Source organism: Hyperolius riggenbachi, chromosome 4 (assembly GCF_040937935.1).
Source record: "Hyperolius riggenbachi isolate aHypRig1 chromosome 4, aHypRig1.pri, whole genome shotgun sequence".
NCBI classification, from domain to species: domain Eukaryota; kingdom Metazoa; phylum Chordata; class Amphibia; order Anura; family Hyperoliidae; genus Hyperolius; species Hyperolius riggenbachi.
In genome coordinates, this window is record NC_090649.1 from 156,852,826 (window position 1) to 156,874,482 (window position 21,657).

General features: G+C 40.6%; 1 protein-coding gene across 2 annotated transcripts in view; it reads left to right on the forward strand.

The window, feature by feature from the left end:
• The window catches only part of VEPH1 (ventricular zone expressed PH domain containing 1), a 471,495-nt gene that overhangs the window by 408,885 nt on the left and 40,953 nt on the right, over positions 1–21,657 (forward strand). The window contains exon 14 of one of the 2 annotated variants that reach the window (XR_011031377.1): positions 18,819–18,906. Coding sequence is in view for 1 of the 2 variants with exons in the window: in XM_068280844.1 (XP_068136945.1) it covers positions 18,819–18,955 (137 nt within the window). In the remaining variant the exon portion in view is untranslated. Of the gene's footprint in view, positions 1–18,818; positions 18,956–21,657 lie in introns of those variants that run through there. The other variant, XM_068280844.1, reaches the window with a different exon arrangement.

Genomic DNA, 21,657 nt, shown 5'->3' on the forward strand with positions numbered 1-21,657 from the left:
GACAATGCGATATCTGGATCCACACTGAAATAGGCTGCATTCACAGTGGTGCGTTCGGTGCATCCTAACAATCGCTTTGTAACGCAGTTTTCTGCACTGCAATGCATAATGGTGTGCACTATTCCAATGCACTACAACAAGTGTGTTACTGCAAAATGCACTCGTTAACAGTGACAATGGAGAATACTTTTCATTGACTGTATGCAACGCAATAGTCGTATGATGTGCGGTGCAGCTTTTACATTCCACTGTGTACAGAATGTATGTTACTGTCAACCTAGCCTTACTAAAAAAGCAAAAAAACAAAAGGCCCATTACTAAGGGCCAGTGCACACCAAAAAGCACTAGTGTAATCCCAAATGCTCAGCGCTTTTTGAAGTGATTTTCCTAGATGATCCTAGGCATGTGCCAAGCGATCTTCCAATCATGCCTAATGATTTTTGAAGCATTTTGGTGTAGCGTTTTTTATTTTTTGTTACAATAGAGCTGTAACTGAACAGCTTCTGTAACAAAAACGCTTGGACAATAAATCGCTCTGATCTAGCGCTTTTCAGAGCGATTTTCCACTTTCCTATACTTAACATTGAGGCTAATTCGCCTCACAAATCAGCAGAAATGCTGCAGGACCAGCATTTGTTTGGGAGAAAATCACATCGCTCAGGTGTGATCCATCCCATTCTAATACATTAGCCAAGCGCTTTTCAAAGTGCTGGCATTTTTAAAAGCGCTCAGAAGCGCTCTTGGTGTGCACCAGCCGTAACAGATGGTTGTAAATTTTATATAAAGGCAAAGTAACACAGTAAGGATTAACAGTTCACATGTAAAATAAATCTACATTAATAACAATAACTTTTATGTGCAGAAAACACTATTTGGTGTATTCTAGTGGATTGGATCAGCTGGAGGAGTGAATTTTATTATGCTCATCTCACATTACTGCTCAGCTATTTTAATGAAATACCAAGACTTGCACAACCATAGTAATATAAGCAGCTAAACAGTTTTATATCAGGACTGCTTATTTTTCTTAATCTGGAAAAAATTCAAGGCATACAAAGTTATTGGTCCATATGAACTTTAGTTCTTTTTAGTCCTTGTGCTTTGACCCACAGTGTGAATGAAATTGGCCTTGCCTTCTTAAACACAAGATCACATGGCATGCATTTGTAGAAGTTTTATGTTTCTCTAAGGAGTCAAAAACATTGTAGAAAAAAGTGAGAAATGAACACTGAGGAGACCCTTTCCCCAGTCTCTCCTCAAAGCTGTTTCAGGTTCAGTTGTAACTTATGCCTTCAGTGAGTGCAAAAGTTCATTGATTCTTCTCCTTTATGTTTTAGTTAGGGGATTATGCTGTGTGTATTTTATACATTTTAACAGATTTGCTTTAGTAAATATTGCCTTCTTTTGAATTTTCCCCATAATTAAAGAAATCTGCTGCTGTGCTTCTGCAGTTTTGATTACAATATAAGCATGCTCACAATCTCACACAAAGCAGCTGTAAAATTTATAGCAATCACTGTCCTATATTTCTAGCTTTAAGGCCTCATGCACACTACATGCAATTCCAATTTTTGTAAGATCCGATTTTTGATTCCAATTAAAAAACACACTTGTGGCTTGTTTGCTTGCAATTACATTAGTTTGTGTATGAAATGTCAGTGAGATTCTGGGCTCTAGACAGTCGCCAACAAAAGAACTGTCAAAGGACTTAAAGAGAAACTCCGACCAAGAATTGAACTTTATCCCAATCAGTAGCCGATATCCCCTTTTACATGAGAATGCTATTCCTTTTCACAAACAGACCATCAGGGGGCGCTGTATGACTGATATTGTGGTGAAACCCCTCCCACAAGAAACTCTTAAATACGTACTCCTGGCAGTTTCCTGTCTGGGAACCTTCCTGCATTTTTGGAAATAGCTGTTTACAGCTGTTTTCAACTGCCAAAAAAGCATGCAGCAGCTACATCACCTGCCAACAGTAAAACTGTCACCATGTAATAAATGTCAGAATGTAAATCAGGGATTTAAAAGATTTTACAATGGACAAACACTGACTAAATCATTTATACATAATTATTGTAAAAATGAAGCACTTTTTAATTACATTATTTTCACTGGAGTTCCTCTTTAAAAGAGAAGGATCGTGCAACCTTACAAAACAGTAAAACTATATAAAAATATATCCAAAGAGTTGAGAATGCCACTCAGCAGTGTTCTGTTGACACCAGGTAGACCAACCACATTTTTTGACATCCAGACTACTCTGCAGAAAAGTGGTGTAGATGTATCAAGATGCACAATAAGAAGGCACTTGAAGAAAAATGGGCTGCATGGTCATCACATGAAAGTGATCACTGCACCAAAAATTAAAAATAGTAAAACAAACAAACAAACAAAAAAAACACCTAGACAAGCATCATAGAAGAAAAAAAAAGTTATTTGAAGTGAGAAGACAAAAATTGAGCTTTATTGTCACAACCATAAAGTCTATGTTTGGAGAGGAATCAAAAGGACCTATGATGAACGGTATAGCATTCCGTCCTTGACCCTGCAGTGTTCATGCCTCCCCACATGATACACAAACTATCAAACCACCACCAACCTCTTTAGCTGAGCCATTCCAAAGCTGATGGCCAACTCACTCATTCCAACCACAACCTTTTCTTATTTAACCAACCTTCTACATAAACCATTGACAAAATTAATTTGGTTGTAATAGTACTTTGTTATCGGCCACAGGTGTTAACATACAAAGATTCTATAATATTGAATTCAGCAAAATGATAATAACAAAATAACAGTTAAACATAACCATACATAACATTAACAATAACGTAACAATAAGGTCATCCCATTGCTGGTGATGACCGAGGAAACTGAAGAATGAGCATGAAATCCCTGACTTCCAGCCAGCCTCAGTGGCTCGAGAGCCCCTTGGCTTACACATTGGGCTCTATTCACAAAATTTCTCATAAATGACTTATCACCTAATTGATAAAAATAACCTTTCAGCGCATTTACAAGCAAAATAATCACTCAAAAGAAGTTGTTCCAATCCTGATTAACTTCATTTCAATATTACTTTTGTTACCTTAATTATATTATATTTTTGCTCTTTGTGAGCTTAAAAATGTAACATAGATAAGGTAAAAACAGATGAAAACAGGTGAAAAAGCTTTATGAATCATGCCCATTGTGAGTTGAATAAACCAGATTTTGCACCAAACTGAAATGACTGCCATGCAAACTCCAGAGATTACATTTAACTCCTTAAATGGAAAATAAGAATATTAGACTGAACAGAGGTTGTAAATACTATTGCACATACAGTTAGTTGTCTAACTAATAAGTGCTTTAATTTTATCTATGGTCCACACTACATTGTCAGTGTACCAAAACTGCTCTGTTTTATTATCATCAAAGAAAATCTTATGTTGGAGTTGTTAATGTAGCTGAACAGAATAAACCAACATGAAAACCTGTGGCCAAACATGCTGGCCAGTATAAATAGTATACTTTAGATATGGATTTTTCGATGTTACTTTTCCAGAGTCACACCAAGTTCTTACAGTGAGAGAGCCTTGCACTGAAGTCTGAAACAGCTGATACAAGTTGGATTGGTATGGCTCTGTATAGTGTACTTCAGCAGCTCAAATGTACACTTAGCTTTTTGGGTATATAAAAACTTATTTGCATTTAACCTACTGAGCAGAAGTGATGCTTCAAGGGAGTTCCTTTTTACTCACATGAAGCTGAACACTTTTAAATTATTATTATTATTTTAATTTCAGAAGACAAAGTTATGTTTAATCACTGTATATATTTTATGAACTGGTCTACTAAGAAATATCCTACAATAAATATAGACTACCGTACTTGCATCAGTAACTTAAAGAGGAACTTCAGCCTAAACAAACATACTGTTATTAAGTTGCATTATTTATGTTAAGTAAAATAGATAGGTAATATCATCTCTTACCCATCTTGTTTTAAAAGAACAGGCAAATGTTTGATTTCATGAGGGCAGCCATCTTTTTGGTTGAAAAGATGTGACAGGGAGCATGAGACACAGTTCCAACTGTCCTGTGTGCTGATCACCCCTCCCAGTTGCTAGGCAACATGAATAACAACATAGGAAATCCCATCATGCTTTGCACAGCATCAGGACAAAAAAAGCCCTGGCAGTTTTCTTTGATGGGGCGGAGCTTAAGCTTTTGTGCAGCTAAAAATAAGGCTTGTGTAAGAAAAACAAAGTTCTGATGCTGTGAAACTGTTAAAGAAACACTAAGCCTTTTCAGTGCCGCTGAGTAGATTTTTAGTCTGGAGGTTCACTTTAAAGAGAAAACGTTACCAAGAATTGAACTTCATCCAAATCAGTAGCTGATACCCCCTTTCCAATGAGAAATCTTTTCCGTTTCACAAACTGATCATCAGGGGGCTCTGTATGGCTGATATTGTGGTGTAACCCCTTCCACAGTGTGATGTCAGGACCATGGTTCTGACAGTTTCCTGTCTGTGAACCTCATTGCATTGTAGGAAATAGCTGTTTAAAAAATCAATATGATCTCTAAGAAGGTGGACTTCCGTTCAATGGTCCACAAAATATCAAAATCTTTATTAGTCGCATCATGTAAACATTTTTCATGTTGATGTAGAAACCCAGACCCTCTCTCTCTGCTCATTATTACCCATGGTTTCATGCAATGTATCATTACATTGATATGTGATTACTTTTCTGTTGCGTATATGTGCTGCGTGTAGATCTTAGGTAATTTCTTCCTTAATTGTTATATATTGCCTTTGAGTTTGTTTTTACATGCACTGTGGAAACTCCCTTCAGCCTAGTGGACTGCCCTTGGGCGTACCCTACAATTGGCTGGGGGAGGGAAGGGTGTGGTCTCTTGTATATAATCTCATTGTTTTATTTGGATTCACGCTATGACTAAGGACCAGTGTGGTCTGAAACATGTCAGTGAACTTTTTATGCCGTGTGATTTATACCTAATAAAGATTTTGATATTTTGTGGACCATTGAGTGGAATTCCACCTTCTTAGAGATCATATCGTTTGGGGAATGAGTTACCTGGTTCCAGCTCTGTTCCCAATATCAAGGTTGAGAAGACATAATTGAACCTTCTTGCCAAAAAATCAAGCAGCATCTCCTTCCACTGGCATCACCTGCCAGCAGTAAAAATGTCACTTTCTCTTTAATTAAAACAATGCTGACTTGTGAAGACAAAAGAACACGGGCACTGGACATCTGGTATATTATCGTAGGGTCTCAAGGGTAAAGTAAATGCAAGAAGGTAACTATACTCAAAAAGCTGGGTTGCTAAGGGAGGCAAACACTCATCTGAGCATATGGGGAAGTACCGTCTGTAAGAATTTAAGTATTATATGATTGAATTCGTAAGCCTCAGTTACTTTAACTGAATTTAGTTAAAAGACTTGATTTGCAGAGTCCCTCTTTAAGCAGCTTTTCTAGAAATACTGGAACATGGTTTTGTGTCTTACAACAAAACCAGCCAAGGCTGTATCAGAGCTATCCAGTATAGAGGCCAGACTAGCTGGTGACAAACAACATAAATATGAGCCATTGTTATGAAAATATTCTTACAAGAACATTAAACAAATGGTCTTAGAACTAGGTGATAGTTCGGGCATGCGCAGTAAAGACCATGCCTGTCATTATAACAATTATAACATTATCACAAGGTTTTATCAGCCAATAGCAGGGGATGAGTTCCTGCTCAGATGATGTCACATTTAACTCTTTAGTGGTTGGTACTAAAGCAGCTGGCTCCAGAGAGCCACTTCTGAATACTGCTGCTTCTTCTGAGGTCTGGCTGATGACTTCCACCCTTTACTTTTATTTGTAATGTATTGTCATACTAACTGTATGCTGTATATAGGCCTACGGGCTACGTAGTATAGATGGAACATAAGAGAAAACCTTGTTGCCATGCAATGGAACCAAGAGCTGTAACGCAAGAGGACTTACTACAGAACAATTGCTTCGCTGTGTAGGGATGAGCATCTGTACATCTGTTTACTGAATAAACTCCTTGAAACTGTGATAACGCCTAAGAAGTTCTATCTCCTCTGCTGCTTGCTGTGATGAGAATCAAGTTATCACACTTCCTGTGATATGGTGCCGAACGTTGCCAATAGCAACCAAAGTATAGATTCTTACACCGTCCCCACTCGGCCTTGCAGAAGAGGTGTGGCAGCTCCAAAAAAAATATCACTGTAGGCGCCCAAAGCAGAAGTATATGCATATATATAAGATAAAAAAATGTATAGAAATTGGAAATAAAGGAAACCTACCTTCAATAAGACGTTCTCATGTATAAGTTTAAAAAAAACTTTTCTTTATTGTGCACTTATATACAAGGGGTTTTGTGGCAGAAGCCGCTTCCTCAGGTCATGCCTTAGAAACAAACAGTATGCTCAGGACTAGTTATAAACATGTACTGTTTATAACTGAGAGGACTGGCAATAAATGACAACAATCTGTATGTCATGAGCAGTATTTGCATACAAGACACACACTATGGGATTGGCAGTGAAGCATCATAAATAAAGTAGCAGTCAAAAAGTAAACAACATATAAACATATCATATGTAACAGTCAAAGAAAAAAACACATATAAATAAATAAATTATATGTATGTAGAAAGCATAGAGATATATCCTGATAATATGTAAAACAAGTTGCCCGACTAGACAACATTAAGGGTTGTAAACTATGGTACCTGAGAAACAAAAGGTGTCGGGCCAGCTGCCATGCCTAGTAGTAGTATGGGTCATGTGATCCTGACAGAGCGCATAGCTGGATGCAGTATGAGGACCCAGAAACCGGGGGGTTATTTATATAATTAGGTGGTAGCAGGGGCAAGGTTTCCCTGGGTGTTGAGTGTGTTGCTTACATTTAACAAAGGAGAGTTTGTCCTGGACACCTCAAAGGGATTCCTGGCAAGGCAGTTTAAATGACCTCTGAGACCATGGCACATGTGGGAACCGGAAGTGACATCATCGTGTCATCTGGTGTGTGCATGTTACGTCATTGTGGGAGCAGGTGTGACAGAGTTGCTTTAATATGATAATTTGCGTTCGTTTTTCTGACAACACTCAAAACGTTACCAAGCATGCCAGTCATTTTTGGATACTCTGCAACCTGAGATTCATAGTATCTTGTACAGAATGGTTGAAAAGTGTGCAATGCATTTTTATGGAATGATTTATAAACGATTAGGAATCTGAACACAGTGCAATGCTTATTTGTTTTAGGATATTTTGGGAAAGTGATACAAAACCATTTCCAACATTACAGGATGACATTTTCTCTGGTTTGGCCACGAGTGATATGTTTATTCAAAAAACACAGGGAATTACTGGAAGAGAAGTTGTTTTACTAAATGAGAAGAAAAGCTTGTTTGTGGCCAGTACACCGAGGAGATCTCGCTAATGAGCAGATTTTTTTTCATTTTATTTCAGGACCAGACTTTACATAAACATACGCTAAGAACAGTAAGCGCACAAAGGTCACAATGCCTGCAAAAGCACATTTTGTAAACACATTTTACATTAATTATTGTTTACTTCATTCAGAGTCATTGAATGGACTTCACAAATGTCAGCATTTTTGTTTTAAACCTTATCAGATGTTGATTTTCCCAATCTGTAAGTAATTGTGGTTGCTTGTGGGTAAGTTAAATTGAGATGTTGCCTGCAGATACAAATTCAGTCCAGATTAAAAAAAAAACAAAAAAACAACACCCAAAGCAATCTTTATCAAAATATGAGATTGTAATATTTATATTAAATATTTGTATCTGTTTAGTTTCATAATGCTAGCAGAGGACATTGAAGGCCTATAATGACTTTAGTCTGGTTCAGAGGACTGCAGGATGTGCAGGTACAAATCGACACCCCTCCAGGGGCTGCAGAAAGAAGCTACCATTTTTTGGCCTCACGGGATGCAAAAGGGTGTGAATCCACCACCTGTCAGCTGCTCCTGTGCAGTGGTCAAGCTCTTGATAGTGCTTAGAATGGGCAGTGAAGAGGAGGCCACGGCAGTGTGTCACATGTAAGGAGGCCACATTCAGAGGCTGACATGATGCATAGTGTCATACTGCAGATGGTACAAAGTTACGTTGACCACACATCAGGGGATTTGGCACAAAATCGACCATCCGATTCGATTATTATAATCGAATTGGATTAAAATCAGTTTCATGCTCTGTATCTTGGTCGAATCTGCCCATCATTTCCTGATGTATATCTACCTGTAGCTGTGGTATTTCCAGCACATGAATTTCTAGTCATCTACAGCTGGATTTAGTCATACATGTAACTTGAGAAATAACAACCAGGGGCACCTTCTAACAAAAGCATTTCATGAAATAAACATATTTGCTACACAACTAGTCCTATTACCTTTATTTCTAGTAAAACAGACCATTGTTACTTCTTATGTAAACGACTTGTCTTCATTCATTTACAGACGTCTGTAATGATCAAATATGGGAAAAGTAAAACAAACAGCTCACTTCCTCCCAGAGGTGGTTATTGTAAACTTCCTGGGCATAGTTCTACCGCAGTTCTGAATTAAGTCAGAAAACAAAAACGTCATCGTTACACCGAGTAGTGCAATCGCTCACACAGATCTTAACGTCAAACAGGGACAGCTGGTGCGGAAATGGTTATTATAGAATGATTTTGATCTAAAAGAAAGACAGTTGAAGACTAGTCTTAGTTTAGGGGGTGTCATTAAAGCTTCCTGCTTATTAGGTGGGGTAGATTGTATTCATCAGTTTGGAGGCTATTATCTTTGTTGTATGTAATGCTACTGACGTTTTCAGACCTTACTTAACAGTTACGGGAAAATGTATGTTAGTATTGAATAGAGAACTACAGATAACTGTTAAGAGATGCATGTAAGTGGACCTAAACTATAGCACAGAACACAAGGAAAACACAGAAAAATCTACCATGTGTGTATTTAGAGAGAAGAGCTTGTCTAACACCCCCTCATCTTCAAGTAATCACAAGTGTAATTTGAGCTCTCACCTACTGTATGTCAGCACAGAATTCGGCATCCTCTGCAGACACATCTAATATGTAAACACTGGAGGTTAATCCTTTTTCGGCTTCTATGAATGCAGGAAGCAGACACACTGCAGATTTATTGCAGGAATTCTGCAAGCTGTAACAAAGAAATGTTATTATTTAAAGGTTATTATGCTGTTGCTTATGTTTTAGAGCAGCAAGGAAGTTCTGAATCCAGGTCCATTTAAAAGAAAATGTTAAAAAAATACACTTAAATAACTTGCACAGTTATAACCAGAGAGTGCAGGTCATGAATACCATATGCAAAATTATTTGAGGTTCTTATTTTCCCATATAAAATGTGTTAGAACGGTGCAGTTTTGAAGACTTAAAAAATACTACTTGGCTCAGTGCCTCTTTTGCTCTCTGAATCATTGACGCAAAGCAAATATTCCGATCAGTTGTCCTAACTCCATTCTGTCTGAGTCATAGTTATGTTGCTGAAGTCAAACAATTAGCACAACGGCAAAATAATTTTCCAGTTTAGAAATGTGAAACAGGACAGATACTATGACCCCTATTCAATTAACTTTTTCTCCTAAGTTTTCTACAAAGGTGATATTCAAACATCTTATCATTAAAATACATTGTAAGTCACCAGCAAGCAAGAAAATAATTTTGACTGTACTTTTACACATATTTATTGGTATTTTTTAAATTGCAGAGTGCTGAAAGTTATTTACAAGTGTACCCAGGGCGACATGTGAGATGTAAGATAAATGTGTATGTACAGTGCAAAACATATTAATAACCAGGGTTAATTTTCAGGTATGCAAGTGACTTCTTCTCTTTTGTCAGTACCTTGTCTGGATTATAGTAAGCCTCACTGATAAGCAAATTACAGCCATAAAAGTTTTCCTGACATAGTACAACTTCTGAGGGCAGAGGAGAGATAGAAAAAGTCAATAGTTCATGTATTTTAATTCTGAATAGTTCATGTATTTTAACTCTGGTACTCTTAAAAGACTGGAATTGAGCAAAGACAATAAAACATTCAATCTACTTTGTAAATGTTTAACCACTTCCCGACCGCCGTATGTACAATTGGCGGCCGGGAAGTGCACCCCGCAAGGACCGCCGTATTGACAATTGGCGGCGGTCCTTGTAGGGGCATGGGCGGAGCGATCGCGTCATCAGTGACGCGATCCTCCGCCTCCGCCTGGCGCCGCTCACCCGCCGCAACATCCCGCCGGCCATACGGAAGCGCCGGCGGGATGTTAACCCCGCGATCGCCGCATACAAAGTGTATAATACACTTTGTAATGTTTACAAAGTGTATTATACAGGCTGCCTCCTGCCCTGGTGGTCCCAGTGTCCGAGGGACCACCAGGGCAGGCTGCAGCCACCCTAGTCTGCACCAAGCACACTGATTTTTCCCCCCCCCTGCCCCAGATCGCCCACAGCACCCATCAGACCCCCCCCTGCCCACCCCCCAGACCCCTGTTTGCACCCAATCACCCCCCTAATCACCCATCAATCACTCCCTGTCACTATCTGTCAACGCTATTTTTTTTTTTATCCCCCACCCTGCTCCCTGCCCCCTCCTGATCACCCCCCACCCCTCAGATTCTCCCCAGACCCCCCCCCCCAGACCCCCCCCCCTGTTTACTGTATGCATCTATCCCCCTGATCACCTGTCAATCACCTGTCAATCACCTGTCAATCACCTGTCAATCACCCATCAATCACCCGTCAATCACCCCCTGTCACTGCCACCCATCAGCCAGCCCCTAACCTGCCCCTTGCGGGCAATCTGATCACCCCCCCACACCAATAGATCGCCCGCAGATCCGACATCAGATCACCTCCCAAATCCATTGTTTACATCTATTCTCTCCTCTAAACACACACTAATTACCCATCAATCACCCATCAATCACCCCCTATCACCACCTGTCACTTTTACCTATCAGATCAGACCCTAATCTGCCCCTTGCGGGCACCCAATCACCCGCCCACACGCTCAGATTGCCCTCAGACCCCCCCCCCTTATCAATTCGCCAGTGCATTAATTACATCTGTCCTTCCCTGTAATAACCCACTGACCACCTGTCAATCACCTGCCAATCACCTATCACCCATCAATCACCCCGTCACTGCCACCCAACAATCAGCCCCTAACCTGCCCCTTGCGGGCAATCTGATCACCCACCCACACCAATAGATCGCCCGCAGATCCGACATCAGATCACCACCAAAGCGCAGCGTTTACATCTATTCTCTCCTCTAAACACCCACTAATTACCCATCAATCACCCCCTATCACCACCTGTCACTGTTACCCATCAGATCAGACCCTAATCTGCCCCTTGCGGGCACCCAATCGCCCGCCTACACGCTCAGATTGCCCTCAGACCCCCCCTTATCAATTCGCCAGTGCAATATTTACATCTGTTCTCCCCTGTAATAACCCACTGATTACCTGTCAATCACCTATCAATCACCCATCAATCACCCCCTGTCACTGCCACCCATCAATCACCCCCTGTCACTTCCACCCATCAATCACCCGCTGTCACTGCCACCCATCAATCAGCCCCTAACCTGCCCCTTGCGGGCAAACTGATCACCCACCCACACCAATAGATCGCCCGCAGATCCGACATCAGATCACCACCCAAGCGCAGTGTTTCCATCTATTCTCTACCCTAAACACCCACTAATTACCCATCAATCACCCCCTGTCACTGCTACCTATCAGATTAGACCCCTATCTGCCCCTAGGGCACTCAATCACCCGCCCACACCCTCAGAATGCCCTCAGACCCCAGCCCTGATCACCTCGCCAGTGCATTGCTTGCATCTATTCCCCCCCTCTAATCACACCTTGAGACACCCATCAATCACCTCCTGTCACCCCCTAGCACACCTACCCATCAGATCAGGCCCCAATTTGCCCCGTGTGGGCTCCTGATCACTCGGCCAATCCCTCAGATCCCCCTCAGACCCCCTTCCGATCACCTCCCCAGTGCATTGATTGCATCTATTTTCCCCTCTAACCACCCCCTGAGACACCCATCAATCACCTCCTGTCACCCCCCTAGCACTCCTATCCATCAGATCAGGCCCAATACAACCTGTCATCTAAAAGGCCACCCTGCTTATGACCGGTTCCACAAAATTCGCCCCCTCATAGACCACCTGTCATCAAAATTTGCAGATGCTTATACCCCTGAACAGTCATTTTGAGACATTTGGTTTCCAGACTACTCACGGTTTTGGGCCTGTAAAATGCCAGAGCGGTATAGGAACCCCACAAGTGACCCCATTTTAGAAAAAAAGACACCCCAAGGTATTCTGTTAGGTGTATGACGAGTTCATAGAAGATTTTATTTTTTGTCAAAAGTTAGCGGAAATTAATTTTTATTGGTTTTTTTCACAAAGTGTCATTTTTCACTAACTTGTGACAAAAAATAAAATCTTCTATGAACTCGCCATACACCTAACGGAATACCTTGGGGTGTCTTCTTTCTAAAATGGGGTCACTTGTGGGGTTCCTATACTGCCCTGGCATTTTAGGGGCCCTAAACCGCGAGGAGTAGTCTAGAAAACAAATGCTTCAAAATGACCTGTGAATAGGACGTTGGGCCCCTTAGCGCACCTAGGCTGCAAAAAATTGTCACACATGTGGTACCGCTGTACTCAGGAAAAGTAGTATAATGTGTTTTGGGGTGTATTTTTACACATACCCATGCTGGATGGGAGAAATTTCTATGTAAATGGACAATTGTGTGTAAAAAAATCAAACAATTGTCATTTACAGAGATATTTCTCCCACTTAGCATGGGTATGTGTAAAAATACACCCCAAAACGCATTATACTACTTCTCCTGAGTACGGCGGTACCACATGTGTGACACTTTTTTACACCCTAAGTACGCTAAGGGGCCCAAAGTCCAATGAGTACCTTTAGGATTTCACAGGTCATTTTGCGACATTTGGTTTCAAGACTACTCCTCACGGTTTAGGGCCCCTAAAATGCCACGGCAGTATAGGAACCCCACAAATGACCCCATTCTAGAAAGAAGACACCCAAAGGTATTCCGTACGGAGTATGGTGAGTTCATAGAAGATTTTATTTTTTGTCACAAGTTAGCGGAAAATGACACTTTGTGAAAAAAAACTATTAAAATCAATTTCCGCTAACTTTTGACAAAAAAATAAAATCTTCTATGAACTCACTATACTCCTAACGGAATACCTTGGGGTGTCTTCTTTCTAAAATGGGGTCATTTGTGGGGTTCCTATACTGCCCTGGCATTTTAGGGGCCCTAAACCGTGAGGAGTAGTCTTGAAACGAAAATGACCTGTGAAATCCTAAAGGTACTCATTGCACTTTGGGCCCCTTAGTGCAGTTAGGGTGCAAAAAAGTGCCACACATGTGGTATCGCCGTACTCGGGAGAAGTAGTATAATGTGTTTTGGGGTGTATTTTTACACATACCCATGCTGGGTGGGAGAAATACCTCTGTAAATGACAATCTTTTGATTTTTTTACACACAATTGTCCATTTACAGAGGTATTTCTCCCACCCAGCATGGGTATGTGTAAAAATACACCCCAAAACACATTGTACTACTTCTCCCGAGTACGGCGATACCACATGTGTGGCACTTTTTTGCACCCTAACTGCGCTAAAGGGCCTAAAGTCCAATGAGTACCTTTAGAATTTCACAGGTCATTTTGAGAAATTTCGTTTCAAGACTACTCCTCACGGTTTAGGGCCCCTAAAATGCCAGGGCAGTATAGGAACCCCACAAATGACCCCATTTTAGAAAGAAGACACCCCAAGGTATTCCGTTAGGAGTATGGTGAGTTCATAGAAGATTTTATTTTTTGTCAAAAGTTAGCGGAAAATGACACTTTGTGAAAAAACACAATTAAAATCAATTTCCGCTAACTTTTGACAAAAAAATAAAATCTTCTATGAACTCACTATACTCCTAACGGAATACCTTGGGGTGTCTTCTTTCTAAAATGGGGTCATTTGTGGGGTTCCTATACTGCCCTGGCATTTTAGGGGCCCTAAACCGTGAGGAGTAGTCTTGAAACGAAATTTCTCAAAATGACCTGTGAAATTCTAAAGGTACTCATTGGACTTTGGGCCCTTTAGCGCAGTTAGGGTGCAAAAAAGTGCCACACATGTGGTATCGCCGTACTCAGGAGAAGTAGTATAATGTGTTTTGTGGTGTATTTTTACACATACCCATGCTGAGTGGGAGAAAGATCTCTGTAAATGGACAATTGTGTGTAAAAAAAATTAACAAATTGTCATTTACAGAGATATTTCTCCCACCCAGCATGGGTATGTGTAAAAATACACCCCAAAACACATTATACTACTTCTCCTGAGTACGGCAATACCACATGTGTGGCACTTTTTTGCACCCTAACTGCGCTAAGGGGTCCAAAGTCCAATGAGCACCTTCAGGCTTTACAGGGGTGCTTACAATTTAGCACCCCCCAAAATGTCAGGACAGTAAACACACCCCACAAATGACCTCATTTTGGAAAGTAGACACTTCAAGGTATTCAGAGAGGAGCATGGTGAGTCCGTGGCAGATTTCATTTTTTTTTGTCGCAAGTTAGAAGAAATGGAAACTTTTTTTTTTTTTTTTTTTTTTCACAAAGTGTCATTTTCCGCTTACTTGTGACAAAAAATAATATCTTCTATGAACTCACTATGCCTCTCAGTGAATACTTTGGGATGTCTTCTTTCCAAAATGGGGTCATTTGGGGGGTATTTATACTATCCTGGAATTCTAGCCCCTCATGAAACATGACAGAGGGTCAGAAAAGTCAGAGATGCTTGAAAATGGGAAAATTCACTTTTTGCACCATAGTTTGTAAACGCTATAACTTTTACCCAAACCAATAAATATACACTGAATGGGTTTTTTTTTATCAAAAACATGTTTGTCCACATTTTTCGCGCTGCATGTATACAGAAATTTTACTTTATTTGAAAACTGTCAGCACAGAAAGTTAAAAAAATCATTTTTTTGCCAAAATTCATGTCTTTTTTGCTGAATATAATAAAAAGTAAAAATCGCAGGAGCAATCAAATAGCACTAAAAGAAAGCTTTATTAGTGACAAGAAAAGGAGCCAAAATTCATTTAGGTGGTAGGTTGTATGAGCGAGCAATAAACCGTGAAAGCTGCAGTGGTCTGAATGGAAAAAAAGTGGCCGGTCCTTAAGGGGTAGAAAGCCCTAGGTCCTCAAGTGGTTAAATATAAAATAAAACCATGGGGTATCTAAAATAATCATTTTTATGATTTGGAGGATAAATACAATTTATGAACTTATCAGTTTATTTTCACTTCGGGTTCACTTTAAAGAGAAGGTGAAATATGATGTTACATAGTTAATATGGTTGAAAAAAAAGACATCCGTCTAAAGTTGGCCACACACGATACAATAAAATGATCCGATTTTACGACAATTCGATAAAAGCGATTAGATCTCCCGGAAAAAAATCGAAAGCTTTTTTTTCATTTGACTGAAAAATCCGCTCGGATTTCCCGTTTTCTTCGATTTTTATCGATCCGGAATGCCATATATTTTTCTTCAATCATTCTAAAGATTGTATGGTGTGTGTTAGATTGTCAATTTATTAATATACACACCTTAGCAATTTTGTCAGAGTTTCCAATCATTTTTATCATAATTGGGGAAAAATTGAACATACGTGTGTGGTACATTGGTCATATTTTTGAAATGTTACAATCAGTCAGAAAAATTGATTGCAATTCTTAAATTGAACCTTAAAGGTGGCCACACACCATACAATTTTTTTAAATATCTGTTCAATTCAAGAATTGCAATCAATTTTTCTGACTGACTGTAACATTTACAAAATCTGACTAAAGTACCACACACATATGTTCAATGTTTCCTCAATTATGATAAAAATGATTGGAAAACGCTGAGAAAATTGCTAGGGTGTGTATATTAATAAATTGATAATCTAACACACACCATACAATCTTTAGAAAATTTGAAGAAAAATTTCCAGCATTCCGGATCAATAAAAAAAAAATGGAAAATCCGATCGGATTTTTCAATCGAATGAAAAAAAGTTTTTTATTTTTTCAGGAGATCCAATCATATTTATCGATTTGCTGTAAAATCGGATCATTATTGTACCGAGTGTGGCCACCTTAACTTTCAACCATTAAAAAAAAAAACACTGTCCTGAGCCCCCACATATCCCAGTTGAAACGGGGAAGGTGAAAAACATTTACGAGTTTGAGCCAATTAGCCTTATAAGGGAAAAAATCCTTTCCAATTCCAGATGGCAGGCAAATAAACATCTCCTAGGAGAAAACTTAGGAGAAAAACTGCATTGAATAAGGACCACTGTCTGTAGTCAGAATTCAGATAAATCCTTGTGAATTAGGAGAAACAGATACCTTAACTGACAGATCTAAATATGATAGAGTAACTCTGAAAAACAAGACTCTGCCTTCTGGTAGTTCATTTAAACTAAGGCCAGGATACTGTAGCTTTTCTGGGGCATAAAAAGCATATTTTATGGATCTTTTTAAACTGGATTATAAGTGAGGAAAAAGGTGATAAAATGTGCTGAGGACAAAAAGCAAATCACAGCCACTATGAAAGTCTTACCTCATTATAAAGCCACCTATTATGGAAGACAATGTCTTTGAAAATTTGGGATAAATAGTGTAAACAATCCAGCCTATACAAATAAATTGCATGAGTATTAACCAATGTTAATAGTAATAATGGTGTTGGGATGGGGCTAGTATTTATGTGAACCAAATCTAGTTCTATGGGTAAGCACAATACTAGTGATTTAGTGAATATTTCTGTCAACCTTCAACAGAAGTTATCTGCTATACATGAGTTTTATCTTGTGCAGTCAGAGCCTGTTGGCAGCCTGTAGAGCTAAAAGTATAGACACTAAGGCCCCATTCACACTAGAGCATTTTGCCGGCGATTTCAGCAAAACGCTCAAGCGCTAGCGCTTTTTAAAGTGCTAGTGCTATAAAACCCTATGGGCCCGTTCTTACTTGGGCGATTTGCGTTAATCGCCGGCGATTAACGCAAAACGCCAAACGCAAACGTGTTACCTGCATCATTTTCAGGTGATTTCCTGGCGATCACACTTCAGTGCTATAGAAGCACTAAACGCGATGGCGGAAAAATCGGTAATCACCGGTGTTTTGCGCTTTTAAGTGTGAATGGGGCCACATTCCATTTCTGCTACCCTCCGGCTTTGAGATTTGTTGTCTTGGAAAACAGTTTGAAGGCCAGTGCAGTACAGACGTGTCCCCTTTATGCTAATAATGTGTTCTGTTGTTTTGAAGTGGAAAGGAGGGCCAACAGTGCAGCACACGATTGAGTGCTTAGGCTGATCACCAAGGCATTAAGGAGGACCTGAGGCCATGGTACACATGCTAGATTCTCAGCAGAGGTGGCCTCAATTGGCCACTTCACCCAAGAACCATATAGCATGTGTACAAGGCTTAAGTTTAGAGGCACACTGGTAAGACTCTAAGGAGAAAAGGAAGGTAAACCCATTAGCCCTTTCAGGCACTTTTTTTAGAGTATGTCCTTAGAACATATAACATTATGGCTAATTTATTTGAGCAAAAGTAAAATTTTGACTGTTGGTTGCCGTCAGTTGCAGTTTTCAATTAAAGACCCCTTAGTGACTTATTTGTGCACCGCATTATAGGATTTTAGCAATTACAGCAAATCCTCCTAGACCCTGCACCATTAATCTTCATGCACATGTATGAGGACTGTCACCCAGCAGGGATTAGGACTCGATTCCTCAAAGAAGAGCGCAGGGCAGAGGCTGTAAAGACAAATCGCTATGTGGGGGAGGAGGGATAATGAAGCCATGTACAAGGAGTGTCACAGAGTGAGCTGGGTAAGTGGGGAGAACAATGCACTCAGCCAACACCTGGCTCAGTTGACTGGCTGTGTGGATCGCTTGCTAATGCGTGTATGAGGGGTTGGGGACCACTGTAGACATGCTAGGTAGTCAGCGAGGAGAACGCCAGCGCATGCTAGGTAGTCAACTGTGACTGCTTGCAGGTTTTTGGAATCCATCTATGACTGCGGGCCAATATTGGGTGTCACCTATCACTGTTGACTGATATCGGGGGACAACTATAACTGCTAGCAGATATTGGACACCACCTATGACTGCTAACAGAGACTGAGAGGTGACCTGTGACTGCTGACCAATTTGGGTGAAACCTTGTAAGTGCTTTAAAAATTAGGGGCTCTGATAAGGACTGGCAGTCTGCACATTTACTCACCTGTTAATCCCTCTTGCATGGCACTCTCTCTAAGATGCAATTCCAGAGAATACAACCTTCACAGCTCCACCTCCCACAAAGTGTTGTCCAATCCAATCACAAAAGGGAGGTGAAGTTGGGGAGCTTTCTACTCAGGAGTTGCTTCTTAGCAGAGAGGAAGCCACATGGGAGCATCAGCAGAATTAGTAACAGTGTGGCCCTATTAGAATATACTGATGGTCCCCAAACACACAATTGCTATGTAATAGTGATTGAATCATTTTACTTACATGCCACATACATCAGACATCTCTTGCATTCTGATTATTTTGTTTTTGATGGATTTCTTCAGCAGCCATAGATGTCCGTAGCCCTTGTCTAAGCTTTGATCTTTAGGGCTGTTAACAATAGTTGTATTCTTCTTTTACTTGCAGTCGTAAATCAAGATGGACAGCCTCTCATTGAAGGAAAACTTAAAGAGAAGCAAGTTCGGTGGAAGTTTATTAAACGATGGAAAACACGTTATTTCACTCTGGCAGGAAATCAGCTTCTTTTTCGTAAAGGAAAATGTGTGAGTGCTCATGTACAGTACATTTCCCTTTCATTGATGTTTACATAAGCTCCCCTGAAGGTTTTAATTATTCCTTGCCCTTGATAGTACAGTTTGTAGCTCCCAGCCAAAGTTTCTGGTCATGTTTGTTTTTTGATCAGTGGGGTCTGTGTCTTTTCTTTAAAGAAACTGCACACATGGCCCTTCACGTAACTGGGTCTTCAGGGTGCTGAGTTACCCTGAACATTTCTGTACATGATGTTCATTCAAGGGGAATCAGAGATTATAGCTGACGAAATGCTGGCTTAAAAACATATGAACTCAAGGCAGCATGTCTACTACAAGGCAGTGATTCCTATATAAAAATGACCCGTGTCTGCAATACTTAGCATATATATTTATAAAAATCATTTTTTTCTCATTTTATATACAGTGTGGGCAAATGTATTCTCTATAATACTGATACACAGTATACTTCCTACATTATAACAGTTACTATTTTGACTTGACAACACAGTCGCATCTCAGCAACCCAAAGACCACAATATGATTTTGGGGCTACAGAGTGCTAGGGACCTGAGATTAGGCACATGATATTGGTGAATGGCTAAGAGGTAGCTGAGTGTTTCGCTTTTAGCTATAATGCAGCTGATCAATGGCAGCAGTGGTATGAGTTGCAGGGATATTAGTGGTAGGCTCGGATATCTTGTAGCCAATGCAGCCTTATTGAAATTTGGCACCAGCGCTCAGCTGTTATGTAGTCAAGCGCTTGCAGCAGCAGTACGAGCAGCAGGAATAGCAGCAGTAGGCTCAGCTATCATTAGGGATGCTTGCCGATCGGAAAGTGCATTTCCACATCGAAATTCGGAAATCGGTAATGTAAGTGCGGTAGGCGGATTTCCGTGAAAATTTTGGCGGAAAATGCAGAAATTTCCGCTGACTTTAACATCAATTTTCTCAAAAACTACAAGGTCTTTTTGAAAGATTTATTTCCTCTTGTTCCTTCTTTTCTGCTTAACATTCCCTTAGAATTTGGTGTTTCTAGCACCTATGGGGGAGTTGCTATTAACCTCTAAAGTCGGCATCATACCGCATAGCGATTCCAATGCGGATTTTCGTGGCAATTTCTGCCGAATCTAAAATCGATTCTCTCAAAAACTACAAGGTCTTTTTGAAATATTTTCTCTTGTTTCCACTTTTCTGCTTAACATACCCTGGAAATTTGGTGTTTCTAGAACCTACGGGGGCTTTGCTATTAACTGCCAAAGTTGGCCACTGTTGACTGTAATGTAAAATGCAGAAAGTTTGCATTACCGATATGCGGTATGATGCCAACTTTACAGGTTAATAGCAAATCCCCCATAGGTGCTAGAAACACCAAATTCTCAGGGAATATTAAGCAGACAAGCGGGAACAAGAGGGAAATAAATCTTTCAAAAAGACCTTTTAGTTTTTAAGAAAAACAATGTTAAAGTCGTTGGAAATTACCGTGAAAATCTGCATCGGAATGCCAAAATCATTAGTGGAAAGTAGTAGAATCGGTAGTGGTGGCGGTAATTGGCAATGACATAAAGCGGATTGGCATTTCCGACCATCCCTAGCTATCATGTAGCTCAATACAGCTGAATCGAAATTTGGCACCAGCCAAGTATAGCGGAACAGCTGCAGCAGTGGTACAAGCAGCAGGGATAGTGGCAGTAAGAGAGGAGAGGTGGAAGGTTAGAGTTAGGATAGGAGGGTGAAGGTTAGTGTTAGGCATTGAAAGGGAGGGGGAAGGTTAGTGTTACTATTTGGTGCATAGAGAGAATAAAATGGGATATTGTCAAAAAAGTAATTACGGCAATATTCCATGGCAAAAAAAAAAAAAGACAAGAGAAACACCTTTTAGCCCTTCAGAAAGTCTAAATGCATTTTTTCTTTAACCTTCTGCCGCCCGCGTCACGCCAGTAGGCGTGGCCGCGGCGGCAGCCCCAGGACCGCCTAACGCCAATTGGCGTAAAGTCCTGGGGCTCTGTTTTGCATGAGATCGCGTGCATGGTGCGCGCGCATCTCATGCTCGGAGGGCGGAGCTCCGCCCCGCCCCGCCTTCAGTCTCCGAGCGGCTATTGCTGCTCGGGAGACTGTTAGACGGCGATCACGGCGTCTATTTACTAGGTGCAGCGCTGCGATGAGCAGCAGCGCTGCACTGGGGACAGCCGTGTGACACGGCTGTCCCCATGGGGGACAAGAGAGCGATCGGCTCTCATAGGCAGAAGCCTATGACAGCCGATCGCCATAATTGGCTGGCTCTGGGGAGGGAGGGAGGGAGGGAGGGAGGGAAGAAATTTATAGAAACAGGGGTTTTTAAAGAAAAACAACAAACAATAATATTTATTTAAAAAAAAAATAAACATGGGGGGAGCGATCAGACCCCACCAACAGAGAGCTCTGTTGGTGGGGAGAAAAGGGGGGGGGGGGATCACTTCTGTGCTGAGTTGTGCGGCCCTGCAGCTTGGCCTCAAAGCTGCAGTGGCCAATTTTGCTAAAAATGGCCTGGTCACTAGGGGGGTTTAGCCCTGCAGTCCTCAAGTGGTTTAAAATGTACTTGAATTCTGGTAAAAACTCCAATGAGCATTTTTGTGAGTTATTGTTGTTTATTTACTGAGGTACATATAATGATTAAGGCTCTGATTGGCCTCTTCACAATGTGTATGAGCACAGCAGCACCTGCCTCTAGGCAGTAT